Here is a 16,382-nt window from a genome sequence, read left to right on the forward strand (position 1 = left end):
AATCCCCCATCCCACACCCCAGAGAGTCTGCAGAGCACAAGACACAGCCCCTCAGTCAGCACAGAAGATAGGAAAGCACAACTGCTGACCCAAACCTTAGACTCCTGGTTTTGTCGTCTTAGTGTGAATTTTTATTTATAGGAAAAGAGTAAAAAAGTCAAAAAATTAAAATACATTTAGTTACATGTTCGATAATAGCCTTTAATGAAAACAGTAGAATGATAGGGAAGCAGGGATATACTTCAAAATTCTGGGAATTTGGTCTCACAATGACACTCTCCTTCCTTGGAGTATCAAAAGTACATTTTTCTGATCATAGTGGGAGATGATGGGAAGGACTGGCAGATTAGAAAGCAGGGAAAGAGTGACTATGAATGAAGCAGAGGGGACAAATGAGGCACTGAGGAGGTAAAGCCCTAAACCACATTTGACAGAAGGGGCCCGAGACAGGGAGGGTGAGCCAGGAGTGGGAAGCTGAAATGGACACAATTCTGGAGGGCACCAGGTTTGCCCTGACTCTCAAGGAACCCCTGTGGCTGCAGGACCACCAATGCCTAGTCAGGCTTTCAAGTACTGGGCACTCTGCCTCTGTGGACAGGCACTTGGAGGTAGACAATGGGATGAGCCCTGTCTGCTGGCACGAGAGGTGGTGTCTCAGGCAGGGCATATAACCATTTAATTGAAGAAAGCTTTGCAATCCAAAAGAAAAGAAATAAAATTGTTATCAGTGAGAAAAAGCACAAGTTTTAAAATAGCTTCTTGCCTCTCTAGAGGACCTGAAAACATGTCCCACAGATCCACACATTTTAGACTAAGAAGCACTACACATTCTCTAGTATGAAGAGTGGACATATAGTGTCAGTGACATTGGGCATTCACCTTGTAAGCACATTCATTTTCATGATCACATGATCACATTCCAAAATTCTGTGAGTTAAAAAAGGCAAGTGGGCCTTCTTCACATCTGAAAGTGTGAGATGAAGCACGCAATGAAACTCCAAGGGTATCCCCGCACTAACTTCAAGGCTCTTTACACTGTACTCAGGTGTCTTTGCAACCAGCAGGAAGCGGTGGGAAGGGGGGGCCAACCATCAACATCCAGTGGAAGGAGCAGATTCTGGCAATGGTGCATATAAAAGGGCCCAAGGCTTAAGGTTGGAAAACTGACACTTAAATCATGGCCACCATTTACTGCCTGTGGGATCCTGGACAAATCCCTTCATACTTCAGGCCTCAGTTTTCTTATATGAATAATGCATATGATAATGCACAGAATTTCTATGAGGATTAAATGGAACCTATATAATGTACATAAAGCTCAAAGCCTGACTCACAAAGACACTCAATGTTCTTGACCTACATTCATTCCCTGCCCTAAGCTCTTCCACACTATCACCCTGGTATCCACCAGAGGGAAAAGGTTCCCTCTTCAATTTGCTAATCAACATCACTATCTCCATCCTCAAACACATTGCCCCATTTGAAAGAAATGGGACCCACTAGCATTTCACTTACCCCCAGATATACATCCAGGCGAGCCAAGCCGAGTCCTGGCAAGTCAGGTGACTGTTACTCACAGCATGAGACCCGATGGAGGAGGTACAACTAGTGAGCATGTCTGTCATCATCTTCTAACTCTCATTCCACAATCTACATGCCCCTGAGTGGGCCTCCCTCCAAAACTCTCCCTCTACCTCCTGACAATTACCAAAACCAGGTGGCTTTTCCCCTCAGGATGCCACCTTCCACTTAGAAATGTTATCTTTATCTGACAAGCCCCATTTCGGTAACAGGAGTCTAGTAAGTCCTATTAGCACATCATAACATTATTATCTGAGACTGCGGTCTGCCTTCGGCTGGTGGTATTCTACCTGCTCTGCCAGCCTCAGAGGTCTAGAAACATCTTATATCTGCACTGTACTTTAAATTCTTGGTATCTTCAACTCCTCCACATCCATTTTATTATGTCAACACTCTATGCTGTAAAGATAGCACAAAGTATTACTTGACACGATACTGTGATTTATAATAAATATATATTTGGTCTTTGTTCCATCTCTGGCACAAAGATTCTAAAATCTTTGGAATTTCCTAATAAGAGTAACCACCCTTGAGTTTATATTAATGAGGTGACTTCTGAAAAGCATCCAAGGATGGAGGCTGGTTGCCAAGGGAACAAACCATGTGATGAGAAGGTTAGAACTTTTGGCTCCACCTCCACTGACCCTCTGGCCAATGATTTCATCAGTCAGGTCTATGTAATGAAGCCTTCATAAAAACCCAAAAGGACGGGGTTTGGAGAGCTTCTGGGTTGGGGAACAAGTGAAGATTGGGGGAAGTAGCACACCTGGAGAGGACAAATGTAGAAATTGGGGAGAGTGGCACATCTGGAGAGGGCACAGAAGTCCCGTGCTCTTTCCCTAAGCCTTGCCCTATGCATCTCCTCCCTCTGGCTATTCCTGAGTTATATGCTTTATAATAAACCAGTGATTTAGTAAGTAAAATGTTACTCTAAATTCTGTGAGCTGCCTTAGCAAATTAATTGAACTCAAGGAGAGGGTCATGGGATACTCTGACTCAAAGCTATTGTTCAGAAGCATAGGTGACAACCTGGACTTGCTATCAGCATCTGAAGTTGAGGACTAATGGGACTGAATCCTTAACCTGTGGTATCTTACATTATCTCCACATACAATATGTCAGAATTGACTTAAACTGCAGGGCACCCAGCTGGTGTCAGAGAACTGCCAAGTGTGGGAAAAACTACCACACATCTGATGACCAGAGTGCAGTAGTACTAAGAGTATTTGTCCAGTTCAAAGAAAAACAACAGGGTTTTTACCTTACAACACTATTTTACAAATAAGCAAACAAAAGAAAAAACAGAAATGTTTGGTCCCAGTTGTCACAGCTCAGCAGTGATACAGTGGAGTTAGAATTTAGTCTCAGACCTACTAATTTCTTCAATCAGAATATTATATTCCAGAAAGTAAGATAATGAAAATAAATTAAAGGCAAGAGGAGGAACTCCTGTTACCTGATTCCAGAGAATTACTGTCTTCATCAAAGGGGCCAAAACCAGCATTTGATGACAACACTGCCACAAAACCTTCCTTAAATTCCTCAAAGTTAACCTGGGTGAATTTAAGAAAAGAGGTAAATGTTACTTTCAACAGAACTCACATGTACCCATCAGTCTTTTTTTTTCTTAGATGGAAACATCTTATTGTTGCCTTTGAGAATATTAATTTCATTTTTTTCAAAAATTTACTTAAGATTTTTAAAAATAGGAGGTCCAAGATGGTGGCAACATAGGGGGATGCTGAACTTATCCCTCCTATGAGCATACTAAAATATATACCTATATATAGAGCAATTACTCCTGAGACACAGTTAAAGGATGACTGAAAGCTTCTGAACAATAAATGAGAGAAAAAGAACAAATAGGGAAGCATGGGAAACTGCAGGAACCCTCCAGGATCTGCAGGGTTTCTCCAGGATTGGAGGTGCCAGTGAGCACCCTTGTTTACATCCCCCTCCAATTCCACTGGACAGGTGGGGTCTCTATCCAGATGCTCTGGCCTACCTGCAAGATTGCTGCAGCATATTCCCAGATGCACTGCCCAGTGCCCATTTTGGCTCCAAACAAAGGGAGAAAGCAGGCTTAACAGAACACTACATGAACCTGGCCTCCCCTCTTGGAGCTCCTACAGCTTAGTGGGCCAGTTCCCCAGATACCGTGGGCACATGCTTGGCTCCCAAAGTGCCTCCCAAAACCAACCGGCATACATAGCCTACACAGAGTTTGCTCCTACATAAGACCACTTTTTCAAGATTGGGAGAGCTATTTTGTCTAATTTATATAAACAAACATAGAAAGGTGAACAAAATGAAAAGACAGAAGATATTGCTCACATGAAGGAAAGAAAAACCCCAGGGGGGAGGGGGAACCTAAGAAGCAGAGATCAGTAATTTGCCTGATAAAGAATGAAAAGAAATGGCCCTAAGGATGCTCACCACACTTGTGAGTGGAATAGAAGAACTTAGGGAGAACTTCAACATAGAGTTAGAAAGTATAACAAAGGACCAAGTAGAATACAATAATACACTAGAAGAAATCAAAATCAGATTAGCTAACAGAGAAGAACGAATCAGTGACCTGTAAGACAGACTAGTGGAAATCACCCGGTCAGAATAGCAAAAAGAAAAAATAATTTTAAAAAATGAAGATAGGTTAAGGAACCTCTGTGACAACATCAAGCACACTAACATTTGCATTGTAGGGATTCCTGAAAGAGAAGAAAGGAACAAAAACTTTATTGGAAAAAAATAATGGCTAAAAACTTTCCTAACCTGAGAAAGGAAACAGAAATCCAGATCTGGGAAATACAGAGTTCTAAACAAGATGAACACAAGAGAGACCTATATTAAGACATACTGTAATTAAAATGCCAAAAGTTAAAGAGACAATCTTGAAGGCAGCAAGAGGAAAACAACTAGTGACATAAGAAGAAACCTTCCCCCTCCATTAGGATATCAGCTGATTTTGCAGCAGCAACTTTACAGGCCAGAAATCAGTGGCAGAACATCTTTAAAGTGCTGAAAGAAATAAAACCTACAACTTAGAATAATTTAACCAGAAAGGTTATCATTCAGAATTGAAGGAAAGATAAAGAGATTACCGGACAACCCAAAACTAAAGAAGTCCATCACCATTAAACCAGCTTTAGAAGAAATGTTAAAAGATCTTCTTTAAACAGAAAAAGTAAGACCATAAGTACAAATAAAAAAACAGGAGAGAGGAAAATATCTCACAGATAAGTCAAATATTTAATAAACAGAGCAAATCAGACATTCAAAAACAGAAAGTGTGGAGGTGGGTAAAAATGTAGTCCTTTCAGAATATAGTCAAACTTAAATGCCTATCACCTTAAAATAGACTGGTATAGATATAGAATGATATACATAAAGCTATGGTAACCAAAACCCAGAAAACTACAAAAGATAAACACAAAGAATAAAGAGAAAGGAACCCAAACAAAACACTAAAGAAAACCAGCAAACCACAAGGGAAGAGATCAAGACAAGAAGAAAAGAACAGAGGAGAACTACAAAAGCAATCAAAAAACAAAAAGCAAACAAAAAAAAAAATAAAATGACAAGAATAAACTTAATTATTTTATTGTAAATGGATTAAATGCACCAATGAAAAGACATAGGGTGGCTGAAAAGATTTTAAAAAAATGGTCTGTTGATATGTTTCTCAAGAGACTCACTTCAAATTGAAAGACACATACAGACTGAAAGTGCAGGGATGGAAAAAGATATTCCATTAGTGATACTCATCATATCAGACAAACTAGACTTGGAAAAAAAATGTAAAAAAAGACAAAGAAGGACATTAGATAACGAGAAAGGGATTGATACAAGAAAAAGATAGGACAATCATAAATATCTACACATTCAACATAGGATCACCTAAATATATAAAGCAAGTAATAATGGACATAAAGGGAGAAATTCACGATAATTCAATAATAGTACGGAATTTTAATAACCTATTCATATCAATAGATAGATCATCCAGACTGAAATTAATAAGGAAATAAGTGGCCTTAAATGTCACATTATGCCAGATTGACTTAGACATTTACAGAACATTTCATCCAAAACCTGCAAAACACATTTTTTTTCATGTGCACATGGAACATTATCCAGGATACAGCACATAATAGCCCACAAAACAATCCTCAATAAGTTTAATAAGATGTAAATCATATCAAATATCTTTTCTGGCCACAATGGCATGAAACTAGAAATCGACTACAAAAAGAAAACTGAAAAAATACAAAAACATAGAGACTAAACAACATGCTACTAAACAACCAATGGATCATGAAGGAAATCAAACAGGAAATCAAAAACTACCTTGAGACAAATGAAAGTAAAAACACAACTTTTCAAAATTTATGAGATACAGTAAAAGCAGTTCTAAGAGGGATGTTCATAGCTATATATATATATATGTCTACCTCAAGAAACAAGAAAATCTCAAATAAACAATCTAACTTTACACCTAAAGGAACTAGAAGAAAAAGAACAAACAAAATCCAAAGTAAACAGAAGAGAAGAAATAATAAAGATCAGAGTGAAATAAATGAAATAGAAATTTAAGAAAAACAACAGAAAAGATCAATAAAAGAGCCGGTTCTCTGACAAGATGCAAAACTTACCAAGATGAAAAGAAAGCCCAAATAAATGAAATCATAAATGAAACAGAAGTTACAACCAATACCATAAAAATATAAAGAATCATTAAAGACTACTACAAATAATTATATTCCAACAAATTTGACAATCTAAAAAAAATGGATAAATTTCTAGAAGCATATAACCTTCCAATATTGAACCAGGAAGAAACAGAAATCTAAAGATTGATTACTAGCAATGAAACTGAAGCAGCACTAAAAATAAAAAACCTCCCGAAAAATACAAGTCCAGCACCAGAAGGCTTCACAGGTGAATTCTATCAAACATTTAAAGAATTAATACCTATCCTTCTTAAACTATTTGAAAAATTTTTTTTTCAAAAAATTTGAAAACAATTGCAAATCAAAACCACTTCCAAACTCAGAATACGAAGCCAGCATTACCCTGATTCCAAAACCAGATGACATTACAAAAAAATAATAATAATTACAGGCCAATATTTTTGATGAATATGGATGCAAAAATTCTCAACAACATATTAACAAACTAAATTCAACAACACATTGAAAGGATTATAAATCATAACCAAGGAGAATTTATTCCAGGGATGCAAGGATAGTTCAACACCTGTAAATCAATCAACATGATACATCACATTAACAAAATGAAAGATAAAAATCATATGATCATTTCAATAGATATAGAAAAAGCATTTGCCAAAATTCAACATCATTTTATGATAAAAACTCTCAACAAAGTAGTTAAAAAGAACATACTTCAACATAATAAAAGCCATATATAACAAATCCAAATATCGTACTCAATGGTAAAAAGTTGAAAGCTTTTCCTCTAGACCAAGAACAAGACGAGGATGTCCACTCTTGCCACTTCTATTCAAAATAGTATTGGAAGCCCCAGCCACAACAATCAGACAAGAAAAAGATATAAAGGCATTCAAAATAGAAAGGAAGAAAGAAACTCGCATTATTTGCAGATGACATACTATACATAGACAACCCTAAAGACTCCACCCAAAAAAATATTAAAACTAATAAATGAATTCGGTAAAGTTCCAGGATACAAAATTAATATACAGAAATCTGAGGAATTTCTATGCTCCAATAATGAATGAATAAAAGGAGAAATTAAGAAAACAAACCCATTTACAATTGCATCAAAAAGCATAAAATACCTAGGAATAAATTTGATCAAAGAGGTGAAAGACCTGAACTCTGAAAACTTTAGGGCACTGAAGAAAAAACTGAAGAGGATACAAATAAATGGAAGGATATACCATGCTCATGGATTTGAAGGATTAATATTGTTAATATGACCTAAAACAATATACAGATTCAATGCGATTCCTATTAAAATATCCATGGAATTCTTCTCGGAATTAGAATTAATCTTAAAATTTACATGGAATCACAAAAGACCCTGAATAGCCAAAGAAACCTTGAGAAAGAACAAAATAGGATATATGCGCCCCAATTTCAAACCACACTACAAAGGTACAATAATAAAAAAATGGTATGATACCGGCATAAAAACATATATAGGCCAGAAATAAACCCTTGTTTATACAGTCAGTAATTTACAACGAAGGAGGCAGGAATACACAATGGGGTAAAGATAGTCTCTTCAATAAGTGGTGCTAGAAAAAGTAAACAGATACTTACAAAAAATGAAACCGGACCACTTTCTTACACCATATACAAAAAAACAAAACAAAACAAAAAACAAACAAAAACCCTCAAAACAGACTAAAGATTTAAATGTAAAACGTAAAACCATGAAACTTATAAAATAAAACAGTAAACTCTCTGACACTGCTCTTAGTACTATTTTTGGATATGTCTCTTTGGGCAAGGGCAACAAAAGAGAAAATAAACAAATGGGACTACAACAAACTAAGAAGTTTTTGCACAGCAAATAAAAACCATCAACAAAACAAAAAGGAACCTACTGCTTGGAAAGATATTTGAAAATGATCTAAAATATATAATTCACACATCAAAAAAGCGCACCATCTGATTAAAATATGGGCTGAGGACCTGAATAAACATTTCTCCAAAGAGGACGATAGACACATAAAAATATTTTCAACGTCAGTAATCATTAGGTAAGTGCAAATCCAAACCACAATGAGATATCACCTCAGCGGTCAGAATGGCTATTATCAATAAATCAACAAATAGCAAGTGTTGGCAAGGATGTGGAGAAAAGAGAGGTCTTTCTGCACTGTTGGTGGGAGTGTAAATGGTGTAGCTATTATATAAAACAATATGGAGTTTCCTCAAAAATTTAACATATGACCCAACAATTCCACTTCCAAGTATTTATCCAAAGAAAATGAAAACATTAATTTGAAAAGATATATACAACTCTATGTTCATTACTTAACAATAGCCAAGATATGGAGACAACCTATATCCATCAACAGATGAATGGATAAAGAAGAAGCAGTTATATACGTAAACATCACACACAATGGAATATTATTCAGCAATAAAAGATTTTGCCATTTACAACAACATGGATGGATCAAAAAGGGCAGTAAGTCAGAGAAAGACAAATAATCATATCATTTCACTTATATGTGGAATCTAAAACTACAAAAAAATAGAATAAACAAGTCAAAACAGAAACAGACATATAGATATAGAGAACAAGCTGTTTATACCAAAGTGGAGAGGAGTGGGGAGTGGGGGATGGGTGGGGAAAAAAGTTAGATACAGACGATTAGTTCTTTGTGAGCTAGTGGGAGCCAGTTCTACCAGCACACTGCAAAGCTACATTTATACATCTATATATCTGCTCAAAGGTGCCTAGAAATGCAGGATTGCTTAGGTTCCTTTAAGGGCTGAAATTATAGTTCTAATTCAGTACATATACCCACAAAAAAAGACTATTAAATGCTGGTGATTGGGGTGTTTCAACCCTTAACATAAACAACTTGAATTAGGTGTTGAACCAAGGACATATGTATGGTTTTATAATCACACAAACTCCAAAAAAAACCAGTGATCAAATTGCTAGGTTGCTAAATACACACAGTATTTAATTCTCAGGTTTAAATTCTATGTCTAACCTAACCACCCATCAAATTTTTTAAATAGAAGAGTATAATAAGTAAAAGTTAACCATAAACATATATCAAAGAAAACACTATTAACAATTTTATAAAAGAAAGGCAACATAATTAGAAAACAGTGTAGAAAAGAAGGATCTGATGACCATAAAACATTAATATGAAGAAACACATAAAGAAAATATCCATGCTATCACTACCCCATCTAGAAATAATACTGCCAGGTCCTCAGAGGCCCCACAATGGTTCCCTTCCAATTAAATCCCTGCCCCCTACACACACACACTGGCATTTATGGTAATAATGCCCTTGCTTTTATACCTCGATTCTATGCATCCCTAAACAATATGGTTTAGTTTTGCCTCTTATTGAATTTGACCTAAGTGGAATCATATGTATATACTCTTTTGTCTTGCTTCATAGACTCAATATTACTTCTGTAATATTCAAGTTACTATTCATGTCATTCCTTTTCTCTGATGTACATTATTATATTGTATAATTGTACAATTTATTAATCTATTCTGCAGATGGATATTTCCATTGTTTTAAGTGTTTATTTTAAAAAACGGCTTTGAACATTGTTATATATGTGTCCTTAGGAGTTGCTCTAGAGTATATACCTAAGAATGGGATTGCTGGGTCATAGAATAAGTATTTAAATTCTCTTGGTGAATCCAATCTTTTATCACTATAAAATGCTAAGCCACTTTACAAAATAGACAGGGGATGTAAAGTGAAGCATGGGGAACACAGTCAATAATATTGTAATAACTGTATAGTGCCAGGTGGGTACTAGACTAGTCAGGGAGATCAATTCGTAAATTATATAAATGTCTAACCACTATGCGGTACACCTGAAACTAATATAAAATAATACTAAATGTCAACTGTAATTGAAAAATTAAAAGAAAAAAAGGTGAAGGGGAATAAGATGTACAATTTTCCAGTTATAAATCAAGTCACAGGGATGTAATATACAGTAGAGGGAATATAGTCAATAATATTGTGATAGTGTTGTAGGGTGTCAGATGGTTGCCGGTATTACGGTGATCACTTCTTTAGGTATGTAAATGTCAAGTAACTACAATATACACGTGAAACTAATATAATACTGTATGTTAGCTATATTTTAATAAAACTCTTTAAAAATGCTAACCCTCTCTACTTCAGTAATACTTTTACTACAAAGACTATTTATGCTCACATTAAAAAAATCTCAGTTTTCTTTTCGTTACTATTTACATTATATGTGTTTTTACTAAACATTTTAATAATGTCACTTTGATATATCCTTGTTTTATTTATTTATTTTAAGAAGTATGTTTATGTTTTTTAATATTTTTCTATTAAGTTTATTGGGATAACATCAGTTAATACAATTATATAATTTTTAGATGTACATTATCATTTCACGTCTGTATATTTTTTTGTGTTTACCACCGAAGTCCAGTTTTCTTCAGCTGCCATAATTTTGATCCCCCTTACCCACTGCACCATCCACCTACCCCCCTATATTTGACCCCTTTATCCTATCTACCCTGCCCTCCTCCCCAACCCCTACTAACCACTACTGTCTAGTCCTCTGGTAACCACTAGTCTATAGTCCATGTCCATGAGTCTCTTTTCGTTTATCCTACTCGTTTGTTGCTTTAAGGTTTATATCCCACTTATAAGTGATATCATTTGATTTTTAGCTTTTTCAGTCTGGCTTATTTCACTTAGCATGATTATCTCGAGGTCCATCCATGTTGTCAAAAATGGCAGTATTTCATCTCTTCTTATGGCTGAGTTAATGTTCCATTGTATATACATATACCACAGCTTCTTTAGACCATCATCTATCATAGGACACTTTGGTTGCTTCCATGTTCTGCCCACTATGAAAAATGCTGCTATGAACAATGGTGTGAAATATATCTTTTCGGATATGGGTTTTCAAGTCTTTGGAGTAAATACCCAGTAGAGGGATTGCTGGATCATATGGTAGATCATTTCTTAGTATTGTGAAGAACCTCCATAGTGTTTTCCGTAGTGGCTGTACCAACTTGCAGTCCCTCCAGCAGGGAGACTCTGCATCCTCTCCAACATTTGTTCTTACTTGTCCTGTTGATTATAGCTATTCTAACAGGTGTGAAATGGTATCTCAGTATGGTTTTGATTTGCATTTTTCTAATAGCTAGCGATGTTGAGCATCTTTTCATATATTTATTGGCCATTTGTATGTCTTCTAGGGAGAAGTGTCTGTTCAGTCCTCTGCCCATTTTTTGATTGGATCATTTGGTTTTTTTGTTGTTACTGAGTCGTATGAGTTCTTTGTATATTCTGAATATTAGTCCCTTATCAGAGGCATTGCTTGCAAATATATCTTTTCACTCAGATGGTTGTCTCTTTACTTTGCTATTTCTTTTGCTGAGAAGAAGCTTTTTAGTTTGATGTAGTTCCATTCATTTATTTTAGCTTTTACTTCCCTTGCCTTTGAGGTCAAATTCATAGAATCCTCTTTAATTCCAAGGTCCTTGAGTTGAGTTCTATGTTTTCTTCTATGCATTTTGTTGTTTCAGGTCTTATATTCAGGTCCTTTATCTATTTGGAGTTAATTTTGATGTGTGCTGATAGACAATGGTCTAGCTTCATTCTTCTGCAGGTGGCTTTCCAGTTTTCCCAGCACCATTTATTGAAGAGGCTTTCCTTCCTCCATTCTATCTTTTTGTCATTTTTGTCAAAAATTATTTGCCCATACAAATGTAAGTTTACTTCTGGACTCTCGATTCTGTTCCACTGGTCCGTGTGTTTTGCTGCCAATACCATGCCATTTTGATTACTGTTGCTTTATAGTATAACTTGAAGTTGGGCAGAATGATGCCTCCAGCCTTTTCCCCCTCAGGATGGCTTTAGCAATTCGGGCTCTTATGTGACTACATACAAATTTGATGAGTTTTTTGTTCTATTTCTTTAAAAAATGCCGATGAGATTTCGATGGGGATTGCATAAAATCTGTATAATGCTTTAAGTAACAAGGTCATTTTAACTATGTTGATTCTTCCAATCCAAGAACACGGAATACCTTTCCATTTCTTTGTATCTTCGACTTCTTTTAATAGGGTCTTATAGTTTTCATTATATAGGTCTTCACATGTTTCGTTAAATTTATTCCTAGGCATTTTATTCTTTTTGTTGCAGTTGCAAAAGGAATTATTTTTTCCACTTCTTTTTCTGACACTTCATTATTAGAGTATAGGAACGCTATGGAATTTTGAACGTTGATTTCACATCTAGAAACTTTACTGTATTTGCTTATTGTTTCTAGTAGTGTTCTTGTGGAATCTTTAGGGTTTTCTATATAGAGAATCATGTCATCTCCTAATAGTGACAGTTTGACTTGTTTCCTATTTAGATGTCTTTTATATCTTTCTCTTGTCTGATTGCACTCCCCAGGACCTCCAATGTTATGTTAAATAACAGTGGTGATATTGGACAGCCTTGCCTTGTTCCTGATCTTAGAGAAAAGGTTGTTAGTTTTTCACCATTAAGTATAATGTTGGCTGAGGATTTGTCATATATGGCCTTTATTATGTTAAGGAATTTTCCTTCTATACTGATTTAGTTAAGTGTTTTATTCAAAAATGGATGCTTTACCTTGTGAGGGTTTTTTCTGCATCTATTGATCTTATCACATGATTCTTGTTTTTTAATTTGTTTATGTGGTGTATCACATTAATCGCTTTGCATATGTTGAACCATTCCTGTGCCTCTGGAATGAAACTCACTTGATGGTGGGGTATAATCTTTTTACTATGTTGCTGTATTCGGTTCGCTAGTATCTTATTTAAGATTTTTGCATCTCTGTTCCTGAGCTATATTGGTTTGGAGTTTTCTTTTTTTGTGTGTTATCCTTACCAGGTTTTGGTATCAAGGTAATATTGGCCTCATAAAATGAGTTGTGAAATATTGCCTTCTCTGGATTTTTTGGAAGAGTTTGAGGAAAATAGGTATTAAATCTTCTTTGAACGTTTGGCAGAATTCACTGGTGAAGCCATCTGGTCCTGGACTTTTACTTTTTGGTAGGTTTTTGATGATTGTTTCAATTTCCATACTGCTGATCAGTCTATTTAGATTTTCCAGATGTTCTTGATTCAGTCTAGAAAGATTGTATTTTTCTAAAAACTGGTCCATTTTTTCTAAGTTATTAAATTCGGCATTATATATTTTTCCTAGTATTTTTGCACGATCCTTTGTATTTCTGCGATGTCAGTCGTAATTTCCCCTTTCATCCCTGATTTTATTTGATTCTTTACTCTTTTTTCTTTAGTAAGTCTAGCCAGGGGGTTGTCAATTTTCTTAACCTTCTCAAAGAATCAGCTCTTTGTTGTATTTATTTTTTTCTATTGTTTTTTTTTGTTTGTTTTGTTTTCAATTTCATTTATTTCTGCTCTAATTTTGATTATTTCTTTCCATCTGCTAAGTTTAGGTTTCATTTGTTCTTCCTTTTTTAATTTTATAAGATGAAGCATTATGCTGTTTATTTGGGCTCATTCTTGTTTTTGGAGATAGGCCTGTAATGACATGAACTTTCCTCTTATGATCGCTTTTGCCATGTCCCAAAAGTTGTGATATGATGTACTATCATTATCATTCGTTTCTATGTATCTCTTGATCTTTTCTTACTTCGTCTCTGACCCAGTTATTCTTCAGTAGCATGTTGTTTAATCTCCATGTATTTGTGGTTCTACTTTCTTTTTGCAGTTGATCTCTAGTTTCAAAGCATTATGATCAGAGAATATGATTGGTATGATTTCAACCCTCTTATTTTTCTTGAGGCTATCTCTGTGTCCCAGTATGTGGTCAATTCTTGAGAATGTTCCATGTGCACTAGAGAAGAATGCATAAGCAGCTGTTTTGGGATGGAAAGCTTTGTAAATGTCAATTATGTCCAGTTGGACTAATGTGTCATTTAAGGATGTGATTTTCTTATTGATTTTCTGTTTGGATGATCTCTGCATATCTGACAGTGAGTATTTAGGTCCCCTACTACGATAGTGTTTTTTTGGTCTGTTTCTCCCTTTAGTTCTGTTATTGCTTTACATATTTTGGGGCTCCTTGACTGGGAGCATAGGTATTAATAAGTGTTATGTCTTCTTGGTGCATGATTCCTTTTATCATTATGAAGTGTCCCTCAGTATCTTCCTTTACCTTTTTTATTTTCAAGTCCATTTAGTCTGATATTAGTACTACTACTCCCGCTTTTCTATAAATGCTGTTTGCTTGAAATAATCATTTTCTACCCTTTCACTTTTAGTCTATGTATTTGGAGCTGAGATGTATCTTCTGGAGGTAGCATATGGTTGGGTTTTGTTTTTTGATCCATTCTGCAACTCTGTGCCTTTTTATTGGTGAGTTCAGTGCATTTACATTTAGGGTGATCATTGAAATATGAGGTCTTCTTATAGCCATTTTATCTTTTGCTTTCTGGTAGCTCGGTGTTTCCATTGCTTCCTTGTCCTTATGTTTCTGTTTATTTTGGTTGGCTTTTGTGTTTTTTGCCTCTGGTTCTTCTTGTTTTATGTTATATACTTCGGCTCTGAATCTTCTCTGTGTGGTTACCATTATGAATATGAAAATGATAGTTTTATATATATATACACATGTATATATATACAGTTGTCCATTTTCTTCCACGCATGCTTTATCTCCATTCCCCTTTATGAATTTAGATCTTTGAATATCCCCCCTTTTCAGTCATTGTTATCTCAATTTGTCCCTATGTATGCTGAATGTTCATTACTATCTTGTTTTAACAATTCTCTTTTTATTTTTACTCTTATAATGCCCTGTTCTTAGTAAGGGTTGCACTTCTCTGCTTCTATTTGCCTGATAGTCACTTTACTCCTAATTATGTATTTTCTTTTGTCATCTTGTTTTAGGTGAACTGACCCCTTTCAGTATTTCCTGTAGTGCAGGCCTTGTAGTGGTGAATTCCCTCAGTTTTTTATGTCTGTAAAAGTCTTAATTTCTCCTTTATATTTAAAGGAGAGCTTAGCTGGATATCTTATTCTAGGCTGGTAGTTCCTTTCACTTAGTAGTTTAAATATTTGATTCCATTCCTTTGTGGCTTGTAAGGTCTGTGCTGAGAAGTCCCATGATAATCTAATGGGTTTTTCTTTTACAAGTTAACATTTTCTTCTCCCTGGCTGCCTTGAGAATTCTTTGTCGTTGATTTTTAATAACTTTAATACAATATGTTTTGGTTGAGGCCTTTTGGGGTTGAGATAATTGGGTGTTCTGTTGACTTCTTGAATTCCAAGCTTCAGCTCATTCCTTAGATTTAGGTAACTCTGGTCCACTATTTGTCTGAAAATGCTTTCTAGTACCTGTTTCTATCCTCGCCTTCAATAATGCCCATTATTCTTATGTTTCCTCTCTTGATGGTATCAGCTAGTTCTTGAATTTCTCTTTTGTTATTTTTCATTGTTTAATATCTCTCTTCTTCTTTCTGATTTACTTCTAGATTTCTGTCTTCGATATCACTGTTCCTTTCCTCCATTTGGTCGACTCTATTTCCCAAGCTTGCTATTTCATTTTTCCACTCTTGCAGTGTGTGTTTTATCTCCAGAAGATCCATTCTCTTCTTTTTGAGGGTTTCAAACTCCTTGCTCTGCTCATCTAGTTGTTTTTTCAATTCCTGAAATTGTTGATATGACTTGTTTCGGAAGTCACTGAGTTTTTTCAGAAGTACCATCCTCAAGTCTCTGTCATTTAAGTCACATATTTCTATGTCTTTAAGCTTATTTTCTGGAGATTTTTCTCATCCTTTCTGAGATGCCTTGTCACCTTGGTTGCTCTTAGTGTTTAATGGACTATATCTCCACCTAGGCATTAATGGAAGTATATTCTGCTATTTTTCCAGAAAGAAGTTTTATCATATAAAGGTCTCTCTTTAGGCTGTTGCAAAGAAGGCACTTTTTTCATTTGGTTTCCAGTAGGTGGCATCTAAGCCTCTTGGATCTCTGCTTTATATAAAGTTTAAATAATGCCTTTTTAAAAAATTTTCTTGTAGATATTTAATCGTGCTTTCTACTCT

At 35.4% G+C, this 16,382-nt stretch overlaps 1 protein-coding gene across 5 annotated transcripts in view; it reads right to left on the reverse strand.

Annotated features, from left to right (window-relative positions):
- NINL (ninein like) overlaps positions 1-16,382 on the reverse strand; it is a 145,464-nt gene that overhangs the window by 52,507 nt on the left and 76,575 nt on the right. For all 5 annotated transcript variants that reach the window (XR_005648841.1, XM_039843552.1, XM_039843550.1 and 2 more), the window contains one exon: positions 3,038-3,134. Coding sequence is in view for 4 of the 5 variants with exons in the window: in XM_039843552.1 (XP_039699486.1) it covers positions 3,038-3,134 (97 nt within the window). In the remaining variant the exon portion in view is untranslated. The remainder of the gene's footprint in view (positions 1-3,037; positions 3,135-16,382) is intronic.

This window comes from Pteropus medius, unplaced genomic scaffold (assembly GCF_902729225.1).
Source record: "Pteropus medius unplaced genomic scaffold, Ma_sr-lr_union100, whole genome shotgun sequence".
Taxonomy (NCBI): Eukaryota; Metazoa; Chordata; class Mammalia; order Chiroptera; family Pteropodidae; genus Pteropus; species Pteropus medius.